At 49.0% G+C, this 18,243-nt stretch overlaps 1 protein-coding gene across 2 annotated transcripts in view; it reads left to right on the forward strand.

The window, feature by feature from the left end:
- Positions 1 to 10,223, forward strand: part of CSTPP1 (centriolar satellite-associated tubulin polyglutamylase complex regulator 1) — a 154,493-nt gene extending 144,270 nt beyond the window's left edge. For both annotated transcript variants that reach the window (XM_073659556.1, XM_073659555.1), the window contains 2 exons: positions 9,158 to 9,221; positions 9,424 to 10,223. In XM_073659556.1, the coding sequence (XP_073515657.1) occupies positions 9,158 to 9,221; positions 9,424 to 9,598 (239 nt within the window). In that variant the 3' untranslated portion in view covers positions 9,599 to 10,223. The remainder of the gene's footprint in view (positions 1 to 9,157; positions 9,222 to 9,423) is intronic.
- Positions 10,224 to 18,243: the final 8,020 nt, after the last annotated feature.

The raw sequence follows: 18,243 nt of genomic DNA on the forward strand, positions 1-18,243 counted from the left end.
CAGTATGGCACTCTGCCACATAGGATACAGTATGGCTCTCTGCCACATAGGATACAGTATGGCGCTCTCCTATATAGGATACAGTATGGCGCTCTCCTATATAGGATACAGTATGGAGCTCTGCCACATAGGATACAGTATGGCCCTCTGCCACATAGGATACAGTATGGCCCTCTGCCACATAGGATACAGTATGGAGCTCTGCCACTCAGGATACAGTATGGAGCTCTGCCACATAGGATACAGTATTGAGCTCTGCCACATAGGATACAGTATGGCGCTCTGCCACATAGGATACAGTATGGCCCTCTGCCACACAGGATACAGTATGGAGCTCTGCCACACAGGATACAGTTTGGAGCTCTGCCACACAGGATACAGTATGGAGCTCTGCCACACAGGATACAGTATGGCACTCTCCTATATAGGATACAGTATGGGGCTCAGCCACATAGGATACAGTATGGCACTCTGCCACATAGGATACAGTATGGCACTCTGCCACATAGGTTACAGTATGGCGCTCTGCCACATAGGATACAGTATGGCGCTCTGCCACATAGGATACAGTATGGCGCTCTGCCACATAGGATACAGTATGGCGCTCTGCCACATAGGATACAGTATGGCAGTCTGCCACATAGGATACAGTATGGCAGTCTGCCACATAGGATACAGTATGGCAGTCTGCCACATAGGATACAGTATGGCAGTCTGCCACATAGGATACAGTATGGGGCTCAGCCACATAGGATACAGTATGGCACTCTGCCACATAGGATACAGTATGGCGCTCTGCCACATAGGATACAGTATGGCGCTCTGCCACATAGGATACAGTATGGCGCTCTCCTATATAGGATACAGTATGGCCCTCTGCCACTCAGGATACAGTATGGAGCTCTGCCACGTAGGATACAGTATGGAGCTCTGCCACACAGGATACAGTATGGCGTTCTGCCACACAGGATACAGTATGGCGTTCTGCCACAGAGGATACAGTATGACGCTCTGCCACATAGGATACAGTATGGCGCTCTCCTATATAGGATACAGTATGGAGCTCTGCCACATAGGATACAGTATGGCGCTCTGCCACATAGGATACAGTATGGAGCTCTGCCACATAGGACACAGTATGGCGCTCTGCCACATAGGATACAGTATGGCGCTCTGCCACATAGGATACAGTATGGAGCTGTGCCACATAGGACACAGTATGGAGCTGTGCCACATAGGATACAGTATGGCGCTCTGCCACACAGGATACAGTATGGCGTTCTGCCACACAGGATACAGTATGGCGTTCTGCCACACAGGATACAGTATGGCCCTCTGCCACACAGGATACAGTATGGCGCTCTGCCACACAGGATACAGTATGGCGCTCTGCCACAGAGGATACAGTATGGCGCTCTGCCACAGAGGATACAGTATGGCGCTCTGCCACAGAGGATACAGTATGGCGCTCTCCTATATAGGATACAGTATGGCGCTCTGCCACATAGGATACAGTATGGTGCTCTGCCACATAGGATACAGTATGGCGCTCTGCCACATAGGATACAGTATGGAGCTCTGCCACATAGGACACAGTATGGCGCTCTGCCACATAGGATACAGTATGGCGCTCTGCCACATAGGATACAGTATGGAGCTGTGCCACATAGGACACAGTATGGAGCTGTGCCACATAGGATACAGTATGGCGCTCTGCCACACAGGATACAGTATGGCGTTCTGCCACACAGGATACAGTATGGCGTTCTGCCACAGAGGATACAGTATGGCGCTCTGCCACAGAGGATACAGTATGGCGCTCTGCCACACAGGATACAGTATGGCGCTCTGCCACAGAGGATACAGTATGGCGCTCTGCCACAGAGGATACAGTATGGCGCTCTGCCACAGAGGACACAGTATGGCGCTCTGCCACAGAGGATACAGTATGGCGCTCTCCTATATAGGATACAGTATGGCTCTCTGCCACATAGGATACAGTATGGCGCTCTGCCACATAGGATACAGTATGGCGCTCTGCTACATAGGATACAGTATGGCGCTCTGCCACATAGGATACAGTATGGCGCTCTGCCACATAGGATACAGTATGGCGCTCTGCCACATAGGATACAGTATGGCGCTCTGCCACATAGGATACAGTATGGCGCTCTGCCACATAGGATACAGTATGGCGCTCTCCTATATAGGATACAGTATGGCGCTCTCCTATATAGGATACAGTATGGCGCTCTCCTATATAGGATACAGTATGGCGCTCTGCCACATAGGATACAGTATGGCGCTCTGCCACATAGGATACAGTATGGCGCTCTGCCACACAGGATACAGTATGGCGCTCTGCCACATAGGATACAGTATGGCGCTCTGCCACGTAGGATACAGTATGACGCTCTGCCACGTAGGATACAGTATGGCGCTCTGCCACGTAGGATACGGTATGGCGCTCTGCCACGTAGGATACGGTATGGCGCTCTGCCACGTAGGATACGGTATGTCCTCTGCCACGTAGGATACAGTATGGCGCTCTGCCACATAGGATACAGTATGGTGCACCCCCATCTTACCCCTTTAAACCCTTTGTATACTCCGGTCCTGTGCTCCTTTGTCTGTTGTGCGGCCGGTGTGGAGGGAAGTAACACGGCTGCAGGATCCACGTGGGTTTATTCGTGGTTTCTATCCATAGCTGACGTGTTAATGAACTAATTGTTCAGCTGCTTCATTATTTTTTTCATTCGGACTTTTAGACTCGATGACAAAATGAAAAAAAAGTTCATGGCAGAAGAGAACATGGCTGCCAGCCCCGTGATCTCTGGCGATCGCCGCAGATTGTCCCGTGCCGGCAGATGAGCGCTCAGCTGCGCAGTAACCTCGTCACCTTATATCTCACAATCCGCCACATTTCATCCCTTTTCTGCTCACGTTTAATGTGTCAGATGTGAAGCAGCTCAGATTCTCCCTGACAATCTGCAGGTGACGCAGCACCGGGCGGCTCTCGCTCAGCGCAGCTGTGCCGAACGTCATAAACCCACGATGATCTCTCTCAGCCGATTGTCACCTGTGCTGAGATCTCTGGACGTGATCAGACTTGACTGGGAGATTCCTCCTGCATGAGAGGAGCGGGCACGGAGGATCTGAGAAGAAGCAGAGTCACAAAAACACTCGTGGAATTAGAAAGTTCTCAGGCCGGGATTGGGCAATGGGCAGGGTCACCTTCTGCTGGTTCATCTCATTGGTATAGGAGACATCTTTAAGTGCTGGATCTCAGGCCGGGAAATTGTCCAAGATGTGGGAAAATGCAAAATCGCAAGCTAGAAAATGTGGGAAATGTCTACTGGAAATGTCTTGTATCGCAGCTCAGATCTGCTGTTCAGGAGCGCACCGGCTCCATTCCTCTGTCTGCAGGATCCCGCTTGCAGGGGGCGCTGTGCTCCTGATCAATGTCACACCGCTTCCCAAACTGTGCCCGCTCCGATTCTGCTAGTATAGGTAACTTTTTCCTCTGCAGCATTGGAGCTTAAAGCAAAGAGCTTGTAAGCGCTGCACTCTTTTCTTAGGAAGCTGACCACCCCTGATAGACTGCAGAGGTGGCCAGTAAATTAAGCAACCAGCAATACACAAATCCCTCACAGAGGATTTTTAATAAATGTATGTTCATACTCAGCATTTTTAGCTGTGGATTTTCCTGCACCAAAAAAAAAAAAAAAAAAAAAGAGTGCCTGCCAGGAAAACTCTGCATAAAATACTCTTGTTGTTTGTGAGTTTTTACTCACTTTTTTTTTCAAATGGGTGAAAAACACTGAAAGGAATGGACATGCTGCCGATTTACAAAAATGCCCCGCAGCTCAAAAAGCGCAAGATAAAAAAAGCAATGTGTGAATGACATTTTAGGAATCTCATTTACTTTTCTGGCACTGTAAAATGCAGCACAGAAAAAAAACCACAAAAACGCCCCATGTGAATACACCATAAGGGTATGTGCACACTGAGTCTTTTTGCATGAGTTTTTGAAGCAGAAACTGAGCGCAAACGTCAAATTTTGGAGGAGTTTTGCATTTTTGAGGAGGATTTGGAGAGTTTCCACTCTCTCTGCTTCAAAAACGCCTAAAAAAACTCAGTGTGAACATGCATCGAGAGGTATGTGGCAAAGTTGCTCGTTTTTACAAGCACTTTTCAATTTTACCCATCTAACAATAAGAGGCTTTTCCTTTACTGGGGTAGTCAGAATATGCCGTAAAGATGGGGGTCCCACTGGTGGGACTTGTAGAACAGGACTCTGTGGCTCTCTCCATTGATTTCTACGGGAGCGCTGCCATGGGTCACCTCCACACCGTATAATGCACAACAAAAGTGGTTTTACCCTGGGGGTCTCACCGTTCCTGACCACCCCAAATTTCTCCTCCGTGCACAGACTCCTGCTCTTTGGCACTATGTCAAAGTCTATGGGACTTATGAAGACAGTTGAGCCCCTTAGACATGGACTAGAGAGGCAGGGTACACGCTCCACCCCTGCTCCATCCAGACCCCTCATCACTGCCGTCATTCAGGAGCTTTCGACACCCGTTCTGATGATTGGTGCGTACAAGCCGTGTCGCCCGGTAAGAAGAAATATACAGTACAGACCAAAAGTTTGGACACACCTCATTTAAAGATTTTTCTGTATTTTCATGACTATGAAAATTGTACATTCACACTGAAGGCATCAAAACTATGAATTAACACATGTGGAATTATATACTTAACAAAAAAGTGTGAAACAACTGAAAATATGTCTTATATTCTAGGTTCTTCAAAGTAGCCACCTTTTGCTTTGATGACTGCTTTGCACACTCTTGGCATTCTCTTGATGAGCTTCAAGAGGTCGTCACCGGAAATGGTTTTCACTTCACAGGTGTGCCCTGTCAGGTTTAATAAGTGGGATTTCTTGCCTTATAAATGGGGTTGGGGCCATCAGTTGTGTTGTGCAGAAGTCTGGTGGATACACAGCTGATAGTCCTACTGAATAGACTGTTAGAATTTGTATTATGGCAAGAAAAAAGCAGCTACGTAAAGAAAAACGAGTGGCCATCATTACTTTAAGAAATGAAGGTCAGTCAGTGCGAAAAATTGGGAAAACTTTGAAAGTGTCCCCAAGTGCAGTTGCAAAAACTATCAAGAACTACAAAGAAACTGGCTCACATGAGGACCGCCCCAGGAAAGGAAGACCAAGAGTCACCTCTGCTTCTGAGGATAAGTTTATCCGAGTCACCAGCTTCAGAAATCGCAGGTTAACAGCAGCTCAGATTAGAGACCAGGTCAATGCCACACAGAGTTCTAGCAGCAGACACCTCTCTACAACAACTGTTAAGAGGAGACTTTGTGCAGCAGGCCTTCATGGTAAAATAGCTGCTAGGAAACCACTGCTAAGGACAGGCAACAAGCAGAAGAGACTTGTTTGGGCTAAAGAACACAAGGAATGGACATTAGACCAGTGGAAATCTGTGCTTTGGTCTGATGAGTCCAGATGTGAGATCTTTGGTTCCAACCACCGTGTCTTTGTGCGACGCAGAAAAGGTGAACGGATGGACTCTACATGCCTGGTTCCCACCGTGAAGCATGGAGGAGGAGGTGTGATGGTGTGGGGGGGCTTTACTGGTGACACTGTTGGGGATTTATTCAAAATTGAAGGCATACTGAACCAGCATGGCTACCACAGCATCTTGCAGCGGCATGCTATTCCATCCGGTTTGCGTTTAGTTGGACCATCATTTATTTTTCAACAGGACAATGACCCCAAACACACCTCCAGGCTGTGTAAGGGCTATTTGACCAAGAGGGAGAGTGATGGGGGGCTACGCCAGATGACCTGGCCTCCACAGTCACCAGACCTGAACCCAATCGAGATGGTTTGGGGTGAGCTGGACCGCAGAGTGAAGGTAGAAGGGCCAACAAGTGCTAAGCATCTCTGGGAACTCCTTCAAGATTGTTGGAAGACCATTTCCGGTGACTACCTCTTGAAGCTCATCAAGAGAATGCTAAGAGTGTGCAAAGCAGTCATCAAAGCGAAAGGTGGCTACTGTGAAGAACCTAGAATATAAGACATACACTACCGTTCAAAAGTTTGGGGTCACCCAGACAATTTTGTGTTTTCCATGGAAACTCATACTTTTATTTATCAAATGAGTTGCAAAATGATTAGAAAATATAGTCCAGACATTGACAAGGTTAGAAATAATGATTTTTATTGGAAAGAATAATTTTCTCCTACAAACTTTGCTTTGGTCACATAATGCTCCTTTGCAGCAATTGAAGCATTGCAGACCTTTGGATTCTAGCTGTTCATTTGCTGAGGTCATCTTGAGACTTTTCCCCCGATGCTTCCTGAAGCTCCTCCACAAGTTGGATTGGCTTGATGGGCACTTCTTGAGTACCATACGGTCCATCTGCTCCCACAACAGCTCAATGGGGTTGAGATCTGGTGACTGCGCTGGCCACTCCATTACAGATAGAATACCAGCTGCCTGCTTCTTCCCTAAATAGTTCATGTATAATTTGGAGGTGTGCTTTGGGTCATTGTCCTGTTGTAGGATGAAATTGGCTCCAATCAAGCGCTGTCCACAGGGTATGGCATGGCGTTGCAAAATGGAGTGATAGCCTTCCTTATTCAAAATCCCATTTACCTTGTACAAATCTCCCACTTTACCAGCACAAAAGCAACCCCAGACCATCACATTACCTCCACCATGCTTGACAGATGGCGTCAGGCACTCTTCCAGCATCTTTTCAGTTGTTCTGCGTCTCACAAATGTTCTTCTGTGTGATCCAAATACCTCATACTTTGATTTGTCTGTCCATAAAACTTTTTTCCAATCTTCCTCTGTCCAATGTCTGTGTTCTTTTGCCCATATTAATCTTTTCCTTTTATTAGCCAGTCTCAGATATGGCTTTTTCTTTGCCACTTTGCCCTGGAGGCCAGCATCCCGGAGTCGCCTCTTCACTGTAGACGTTGACACAGGCGTTTTGCGTGTACTATTTAATGAAGCTGCCAGTTGAGGAGCTGTGAGGCGTCGATTTCTCACACTAGAGACTCTAATGTCCTTGTCTTGTTGCTCAGTTGTGCAGCGGGGCCTCCCACTTCTCTTTCTACTCTGGTTAGAGCCTGTTTGTGCTCTCCTCTGAAGGGAGTAGTACACACCGGTGTAGGAAATCTTCAGTTTCTTGGCAATTTCTCGCATGGAATAGCCTTCATTTCTAAGAACACGAATAGACTGTCGAGTTTCACATGAAAGTTTTCTTTTTCTGGCCATTTTGAGAGTTTCATAGAACAAACAAATGTAATGCTCCAGATTCTCAACTAGCTCAAAGCAAGGTCAATTATATAGCTTCTCAAATCAGCCAAACCTTTTTCAGCTGAGCTAACATACTTGTGCAAGGGTTTTCTAAACATCCATTAGCCTTCTTACACAGTTAGCCAACACAATGTACCATTAAAACACTGGAGTGGTGGTTGTTGGAAATGGGCCTCTATACACCTTTGTAGATATTGCAATAAAAACAAGACGTTTGCAGCTAGAATAGTCATTTACCACATTAACAATGTATAGAGTGGATTTCTGATTCATTTAATGTTAGCGGCATTGAAAAAAAATGTGCTTTTCTTTCAAAATAATTAAATTTCTAAATGACCCCAAACTTTTGAACAGTAGTGTATTTTCAGTTGTTTCACACTTTTTTGTTAAGTATATAATTCCACATGTGGTAATTCATAGTTTTGATGCCTTCAGTGTGAATGTACAATTTTCACAGTCATGAAAATACAGAAAAATCTTTAAATGAGAAGGTGTGTCCAAACTTTTGGTCTGTACTGTAGGTCTCTGCCTACATTTATCCCATTGCCTTTCCATGCACCAGCAAAGCACTCGGAGCTGTGTACAGCTGACCCCGGGGTCTGCTGGCAGCCCCCCTTTTAAGTCTCACCCACTTTTTCTAAATCTGTCAATAGTGAAGAAGTAACGAAAAAAGGTTTCAAACTCTTCTACAAAGCAGACGTGCGCTAATAAATGCCTCTTTTTTGTTTGTCTATTGGCGCAGGTCATTTCATGAACCCCCATAATCTCCACGCAGATGGTTCATTGGTGGATTCGGGCACAAAGCCCCGGAGCTGCGAGATGTAACGTTAGCCGCGACGCTACTTTTGGGTATTTTTAGCCGTGAGCCGTCTCGCTAACTATTTGGGGGACTTCACATGGAGCCGTCTCACGTTCTCTCACCTCTTTCTTGCTTTTACCCTTATAGCACCTGTTCGGTAAGACTAAACCCCACCAAGGACCCGAGTGAGACGTCACACGGCCGGTCACGTGCAGGACACGGCTCTTATCCTTTAGATCTATGTTACTTTTTAGCTCCTTTGTTTTTATTTAGTTTTTTAATTCTTTTTCAATAAGTTTTAAAGTTTGAAGAAAAAAGCATCAAATCCATCTTAAAATGGAAACAGTCAGCAAGCTGCTGTTCACAGATGAGTTATTCTTAAGGTGGGGAAAGGGAATGATCAGGCATGTTGATTCTGAACATGTCCAATCCTTTGTTCTCAAAGGGAGATAAACGGCTGTGAGATGTCTAGGTGTCTAACTGGACTTTTTTGGCCTGCTGACGATACGTCATAACTGTCTAAAGAGATGCTGGGACCTGTAGTACAGAAAAGGAGAGGCGGACATGTATGTGCCTCTCGCTCCATTCACTTCTATGAGAGCCCCACAAATTATACAGCACACCTGCATTTTCCTTTGTTGACAGGAGGGGGCCCTGCTCTCCAGATAGAGCTTCCAGTTGATATGCCATAAATATCAGATAGGACAACCCCTTTAAGGTGAATGATGTTGGGCTGCAGTACCAGACACAACCCATGTATCAGAGGGGCGCTATCTCTGTCCACCTGTTTTGGACACGTGGGGAGGTCTGGATTTCTACCTTGCTACTTTTAGGGTGCAGCTGAATCTTTGCGGATTTCTTGCCCCCTCTGGGGAAGGGTTACACAATATATGGCCATATCTTCAGTGACATCCATACTCCCGCCGCTCTCCTCCGTGCCGGATATTCTTCATCCCCAGGACGCGTCATTATGTTTCTGCCATCTTTACCGTCTTGATTGTCTCCTCAGGGGCTTTACCCGACAAAGCTGATTTGCTGGTTGATGAAGTCCTGGACAAGGAGCTGGACAATATGTGAGTGCCCGAGACCCGTCTATGTGAGCAGAATCTCCAGGCGCCACACTTGTTCCTAGGCGATGTCCGGTATTACAATTCATCGACCTGCAGTACCTGACGCCGTCCAAGGAGAAGAGTGGCGCTGTTCCTGCAAAAAAATAAAAATAAAAAGACCCTATTACTAATTGCGGAAATGAGTGTCTCACTCTGTCTTCTGCAGTGTCGCTCAGTTATCTGCCTGCTCCATTACGCACCCGGCCACCGCCGACCTCCTCCCTCCCTCCCGGGATATCACTCGTGTGGCTTCTCCTAAGAAGACGCTGCCGACCCGCCGACGGCCCGACCTGGAGAACGACGGTTCCACCGAAGAGACGGAGGACTCGTCTGACAACTAGGAGAGCCCCGCACCGGACTGACACCCCACCCGTCCCGTATGCCGCAGGTGATCATATACAGCGGCGGGGATCGGACAGTGTTACTCGGCTTATTTTTGTGTTATTTATGTTTTTATATATTTTTTATTTTGTGATATATTTAAGTTTCTCCTTCCCTGGTGTTTAGCTTTGTTGGCAAATGAGTTTTCCACCCTTTTAGATCTATAGGATATGCCTTGTCTGACCTATGAGGGTCCCGCCGTATCGGGAGAGCTAGGGTCTCCTTTTTTGAAAATGGGGCATCTACCAGCCGCCATATCAAGGAGGAGATAGATTGTGTAGGGGACTGTGCAGCCGCCTCATCCTGTGCATTAGGGGTTAGGAGACCCCCGTTCTGCGGATTGTGTGAACCTCTATATATTGGACATTTTTGGCATACCCTGTACCAATAATGAACCAGCACGGAGCTGGGATGCTGTATGCTCTCATTACCCACAGGTCATACTGCATGGTGTGAACAGAGTCTGAATACATGTCTACTGTTGCATAATACCGACATAATTTATTGACTTATTTTATTCGTTTTTTTGTTATTGCAGTTTTTGTTTAATTTTTTTTAAATACTGATTAAATCTGTAATAAAGATGTCAGAAATAACTATGTTGTTATTTTTACTTTTCCGGGTGATTGTGCCTTATCCTGCAATATGACGGCCGGTGCCTGCGTCCTACACCCCTACCCATAAAATTACACAATTATGACGGCCGGTGCCTGCGTCCTACACCCCTACCCATAAAATGACACAATTATGACGGCCGGTGCCTGCGTCCTACACCCCTACCCATAAAATGACACAATTATGACGGCCGGTGCCTGCGTCCTATACCCCTACCCATAAAATGACAATTATGACGGCCGGTGCTTGCGTCCTACACCTCTACCCATATAATGACACAATTATGACAGCCGGTGCCTGCGTCCTACACCCCTACCCATAAAATGACACAATTATGACGGCCGGTGCCTGCTTCCTACACCCCTACCCATAAAATGACACAATTATGACGGCCGGTGCCTGCGTCCTACACCTCTACCCATAAAATGACACAATTATGACAGCCGGTGCCTGCGTCCTACACCCCTACCCATAAAATGACACAATTATGACGGCCGGTGCCTGCGTCCTACACCCCTACCCATAAAATGACACAATTATGACGGCCGGTGCCTGCGTCCTACACCTCTACTCATAAAATGACACAATTATGATGGCCGGTGCCTGCGTCCTACACCCCTACCCATAAAATGCCACAACTATGACGGCCGGTTCCTGCGTCCTACACCCCTACCCATAAAATGACACAACTATGACGGCCGGTGCTTGCGTCCTACACCCCTACCCATAAAATGACACAACTATGACGGCCGGTTCCTGCGTCCTACACCCCTACCCATAAAATGACACAACTATGACGGCCGGTGCTTGCGTCCTACACCCCTACCCATAAAATGCCACAACTATGACGGCCGGTTCCTGCGTCCTACACCCCTACCCATAAAATGACACAACTATGACGGCCGGTGCCTGCGTCCTACACCTCTACCCATAAAATGACACAATTATGACGGCCGGTGCTTGCGTCCTACACCTCTACCCATAAAATGACACAATTATGACGGCCGGTGCCTGCGTCCTACACCCCTACCCATAAAATGACACAATTATGACGGCCGGTGCTTGCGTCCTACACCTCTACCCATAAAATGCCACAACTATGACGGCCGGTGCCTGCGTCCTACACCTCTACCCATAAAATGACACAATTATGACGGCCGGTGCCTGCATCCTATACCCCTAACCATAAAATGACACAACTATGACGGCCGGTGCCTGCGTCCTACACCCCTACCCATAAAATGCCATAACTATGACGGCCGGTGCCTGCGTCCTACATCTCTACCCATAAAATGACACAATTATGACGGCCGGTGCTTGCGTCCTACACCTCTACCCATAAAATGACACAATTATGACGGCCGGTGCCTGCGTCCTACACCTCTACCCATAAAATGACACAATAATGACGGCCGGTGCTTGCGTCCTACACCTCTACCCATAAAATGACACAATTATGACGGCCGGTGCTTGCGTCCTACACCCCTACCCATAAAATGACACAACTATGACGGCCAGTGCCTGCGTCCTACACCCCTACCCATAAAATGACACAACTATGACTGCCGGTGCCTGCGTCCTACACCCCTACCCATAAAATGACACAACTATGACTGCCGGTGCCTGCGTCCTACACCCCTACCCATAAAATGACACAATTATGACGGCCGGTGCCTGCGTCCTACACCCCTACCCATAAAATGACACAATTATGACGGCCGGTGCCTGCGTCCTACACCCCAACCCATAGAATGACAATTATGACGGCCGGTGCCTGCGTCCTACACCCCTACCCATAGAATGACAATTATGACGGCCGGTGCTTGCGTCCTACACCCCTACCCATAAAATGACACAATTATGACGGCCGGTGCTTGCGTCCTACACCCCTACCCATAAAATGACACAAATATGACGGCCGGTGCTTGCGTCCTACACCCCTACCCATAAAATGACACAATTATGACGGCCGGTGCCTGCGTCCTACACCCCTACCCATAAAATGACACAATTATGACGGCCGGTGCCTGCGTCCTACACCCCTACCCATAAAATGACACAATTATGACGGCCGGTGCCTGCGTCCTACACCCCTACCCATAAAATGACACAATTATGATGGCCGGTGCTTGCGTCCTACACCCCTACCCATAAAATGACACAATTATGACGGCCGGTGCCTGCGTCCTACACCCCTACCCATAAAATGACAGAATTATGAAGGCCGGTGCCTGCGTCCTACACCTCTACCCATAAAATGACACAATTATGACGGCCGGTGCCTGCGTCCTACACCCCTACCCATAAAATGACACAATTATGACGGCCGGTGCCTGCGTCCTACACCCCTACCCATAAAATGACACAATTATGACGGCCGGTGCCTGCGTCCAACACCCCTACCCATAAAATGACACAATTATGACGGCCTGTGCCTGCGTCCTACACCCCTACCCATAAAATGACACAATTATGACGGCCGGTGCTTGCGTCCTACACCCCTACCCATAAAATGACACAATTATGACGGCCGGTGCCTGCGTCCTACACCCCTACTCATAAAATGACACAATTATGACGGCCGGTGCTGGCGTCCTACATCCCTACCCATAAAATGACACAATTATGAAGGCCGGCGCTGGTGTCCTACACCCCTACCCATAAAATGACACAATTATGACGGCCGGTGCCTGCGTCCTACACCCCTACCCATAAAATGACACAATTATGACGGCCGGCCCTGGCGTCCTACACCCCTACCCATAAAATGACACAATTATGACAGCCGGTGCCTGCGTCCTACACCCCTACCCATAAAATGACACAATTATGACGGCCGGTGCCTGCGTCCTACACCCCTACCCATAAAATGACACAATTATGACGGCCGGTGCCTGCGTCCTACACCCCTACCCATAAAATGACACAATTATGACGGCCGGTGCTGGCGTCCTACACCCCTACCCATAAAATGACACAATTATGACGGCCGGCGCTGGCGTCCTACACCCCTACCCATAAAATGACACAATTATGACGGCCGGCCCTGGCGTCCTACACCCCTACCCATAAAATGACACAATTATGACGGCCGGCCCTGGCGTCCTACACCCCTACCCATAAAATGACACAATTATGACGGCCGGTGCCTGCGTCCTACACCCCTACCCATAAAATGACACAATTATGACGGCCGGTGCCTGCGTCCTACACCCCTACCCATAAAATGACACAATTATGACGGCCGGTGCTGGCGTCCTACACCCCTACCCATAAAATGACACAATTATGACGGCCGGCGCTGGCGTCCTACACCCCTACCCATAAAATGACACAATTATGACGGCCGGTGCCTGCGTCCTACACCCCTACCCATAAAATGACACAATTATGACGGCCGGCGCTGGCGTCCTACACCCCTACCCATAAAATGACACAATTATGACGGCCGGTGCCTGCGTCCTACACCCCTACCCATAAAATGACACAATTATGACGGCCTGTGCCTGCGTCCTACACCCCTACCCATATAATGACACAATTATGACGGCCGGTGCCTGCGTCCTACACCCCTACCCATAAAATGACACAATTATGACGGCCGGTGCCTGCGTCCTACACCCCTACCCATAAAATGACACAATTATGACGGCCGGTGCCTGCGTCCTACACCCCTACCCATAAAATGACACAATTATCATGGCCGGTGCTGGCGTCCTAAACCCCTACCCATAAAATGACACAATTATGACGGCCGGTGCCTGCGTCCTACACCCCTACCCATAACATGACACAATTATGACGGCCGGTACCTGCGTCCTACACCCCTACCCATAAAATGACACAATTATGACGGCCGGTGCTTGCGTCCTACACCCCTACCCATAAAATGACACAATTATGACGGCCGGTGCCTGCGTCCTACACCCCTACCCATAAAATGACACAATTATGACGGCCGGTGCCTGCGTCCTACACCCCTACCCATAAAATGACACAATTATGACGGCCGGTGCCTGCGTCCTACACCCCTACCCATAAAATGACACAATTATGACGGCCGGTGCTGGCGTCCTACACCCCTACCCATAAAATGACACAATTATGACGGCCGGTGCTTGCGTCCTACACCCCTACCCATAAAATGACACAATTATGACGGCCAGTGCCTGCGTCCTACACCCCTACCCATAAAATGACACAATTATGACGGCCGGTGCCTGCGTCCTACACCCCTACCCATAAAATGACACAATTATGACGGCCGGTGCTTGCGTCCTACACCCCTACCCATAAAATGACACAATTATGACGGCCTGTGCCTGCGTCCTACACCCCTACCCATAAAATGACACAATTATGACGGCCGGTGCCTGCGTCCTACACCCCTACCCATAAAATGACACAATTATGATGGCCGGTGCCTGCGTCCTACACCCCTACCCATAAAATGACACAATTATGACGGCCGGTGCTGGCGTCCTACACCCCTACCCATAAAATGACACAATTATGACGGCCGGCGCTGGCGTCCTAAACCCCTACCCATAAAATGACACAATTATGATGGCCGGTGCCTGCGTCCTACACCCCTACCCATAAAATGACACAATTATGACGGCCGGCGCTGGCGTCCTACACCCCTACCCATAAAATGACACAATTATGACGGCCGGTGCCGGCGTCCTACACCCCTACCCATAAAATGACACAATTATGACGGCCGGTGCTGGCGTCCTACACCCCTACCCATAAAATGACACAATTATGACGGCCGGCGCTGGCGTCCTACACCCCTACCCATAAAATGACACAATTATGACGGCCGGTGCTGGCGTCCTACACCCCTACCCATAAAATGACACAATTATGACGGCCGGTGCCTGCATCCTACACCCCTACCCATAAAATGACACAATTATGACGGCCTGTGCCTGCGTCCTACACCCCTACCCATATAATGACACAATTATGACGGCCGGTGCCTGCGTCCTACACCCCTACCCATAAAATGACACAATTATGACGGCCGGTGCCTGCGTCCTACACCCCTACCCATAAAATGACACAATTATGACGGCCGGTGCCTGCGTCCTACACCCCTACCCATAAAATGACACAATTATGACAGCCGGTGCCTGCGTCCTACACCCCTACCCATAAAATGACACAATTATGACAGCCGGTGCTGGCGTCCTACACCCCTACCCATAGAATGACAATTATGACGGCCGGTGCCTGCGTCCTACACCCCTACCCATAAAATGACACAATTATGACGGCCGATGCCTGCGTCCTACACCCCTACCCATAGAATGACAATTATGACGGCCGGTGCCTGCGTCCTACACCCCTACCCATAGAATGACAATTATGACGGCCGGTGCCTGCGTCCTACACCCCTACCCATAAAATGACACAAATATGACGGCCGGTGCTTGCGTCCTACACCCCTACCCATAAAATGACACAATTATGACGGCCGGTGCCTGCGTCCTACACCCCTACCCATAAAATGACACAATTATGACGGCCGGTGCCTGCGTCCTACACCCCTACCCATAAAATGACACAATTATGACGGCCGGTGCCTGCGTCCTACACCCCTACCCATAAAATGACACAATTATGACGGCCAGTGCTTGCGTCCTACACCCCTACCCATAAAATGACACAATTATGACGGATGGTGCCTGCGTCCTACACCCCTACCCATAAAATGACACAATTATGACGGCCGGTGCCTGCGTCCTACACCTCTACCCATAAAATGACACAATTATGACGGCCGGTGCCTGCGTCCTACACCCCTACCCATAAAATGACACAATTATGACGGCCGGTGCCTGCGTCCTACACCCCTACCCATAAAATGACACAATTATGACGGCCTGTGCCTGCGTCCTACACCCCTACCCATAAAATGACACAATTATGACGGCCTGTGCCTGCGTCCTACACCCCTACCCATAAAATGACACAATTATGACGGCCGGTGCTGGCGTCCTACACCCCTACCCATAAAATGACACAATTATGACGGCCAGTGCCTGCGTCCTACACCCCTACCCATAAAATGACACAATTATGACGGCCGGTGCTGGCGTCCTACACCCCTACCCATAAAATGACACAATTATGACGGCCGGCGCCTGCGTCCTACACCCCTACCCATAAAATGACACAATTATGACGGCCGGTGCCTGCGTCCTACACCCCTACCCATAAAATGACACAATTATGACGGCCGGCGCTGGCGTCCTACACCCCTACCCATAAAATGACACAATTATGACGGCCGGTGCCTGCGTATTACACCCCTACCCATAAAATGACACAATTATGACGGCCGGCGCTGGCGTCCTACACCCCTACCCATAAAATGACAGAATTATGACGGCCGGTGCCTGCGTCCTACACCCCTACCCATAAAATGACACAATTATGACGGCCGGCGCTGGCGTCCTACACCCCTACCCATAAAATGACACAATTATGACGGCCGGTGCCTGCGTATTACACCCCTACCCATAAAATGACACAATTATGACGGCCGGCGCTGGCGTCCTACACCCCTACCCATAAAATGACACAATTATGATGGCCGGTGCCTGCGTCCTACACCCCTACCCATAAAATGACACAATTATGACGGCCGGTGCCTGCGTCCTACACCCCTACCCATAAAATGACACAATTATGACGGCCTGTGCCTGCGTCCTACACCCCTACCCATAAAATGACACAATTATGACGGCCGGTGCCTGCGTCCTACACCCCTACCCATAAAATGACACAATTATGACGGCCGGTGCCTGCGTCCTACACCCCTACCCATAAAATGACACAATTATGACGGCCGGTGCCGGCGTCCTACACCCCTACCCATAAAATGACACAATTATGACGGCCGGTGCCTGCGTCCTACACCCCTACCCATAAAATGACACAATTATGACGGCCTGTGCCTGCGTCCTACACCCCTACCCATAAAATGACACAATTATGACGGCCGGTGCCTGCGTCCTACACCCCTACCCATAAAATGACACAATTATGACGGCCGGTGCCTGCGTCCTACACCCCTACCCATAAAATGACACAATTATGACGGCCGGTGCCTGCGTCCTACACCCCTACCCATAAAATGACACAATTATGACGGCCGGTGCCTGCGTCCTACACCCCTACCCATAAAATGACACAATTATGACGGCCGGTGCTTGCGTCCTACACCCCTACCCATAAAATGACACAATTATGACGGCCGGTGCTTGCGTCCTACCCCCCTACCCATAAAATGACACAATTATGACGGCCGGTGCCTGCGTCCTACACCCCTACCCATAAAATGACACAATTATGACGGCCGGTGCCTGCGTCCTACACCTCTACCCATAAAATGACACAATTATGACGGCCGGTGCCTGCGTCCTACACCCCTACCCATAAAATGACACAATTATGACGGCCGGTGCCTGCGTCCTACACCCCTACCCATAAAATGACACAATTATGACGGCCGGTGCCTGCGTCCTACACCCCTACCCATAAAATGACACAATTATGACGGCCGGTGCCTGCGTCCTACACCCCTACCCATAAAATGACACAATTATGACGGCCGGTGCTTGCGTCCTACACCTCTACCCATAAAATGACACAATTATGACGGCCGGTGCTTGCGTCCTACACCCCTACCCATAAAATGACACAATTATGATGGCCGGTGCCTGCGTCCTACACCCCTACCCATAAAATGACACAATTATGACGGCCGGAGCTGGCGTCCTACACCCCTACCCATAAAATGACACAATTATGACGGCCGGTGCTTGCGTCCTACACCTCTACCCATAAAATGACACAATTATGACGGCCGGTGCTTGCGTCCTACACCCCTACCCATAAAATGACACAATTATGATGGCCGGTGCCTGCGTCCTACACCCCTACCCATAAAATGACACAATTATGACGGCCGGAGCTG

This window comes from Phyllobates terribilis, unplaced genomic scaffold (genome assembly GCF_046119375.1).
Source record: "Phyllobates terribilis strain yellow unplaced genomic scaffold, ASM4611937v1 Scaffold_13__5_contigs__length_258822181, whole genome shotgun sequence".
Taxonomy (NCBI): Eukaryota; Metazoa; Chordata; class Amphibia; order Anura; family Dendrobatidae; genus Phyllobates; species Phyllobates terribilis.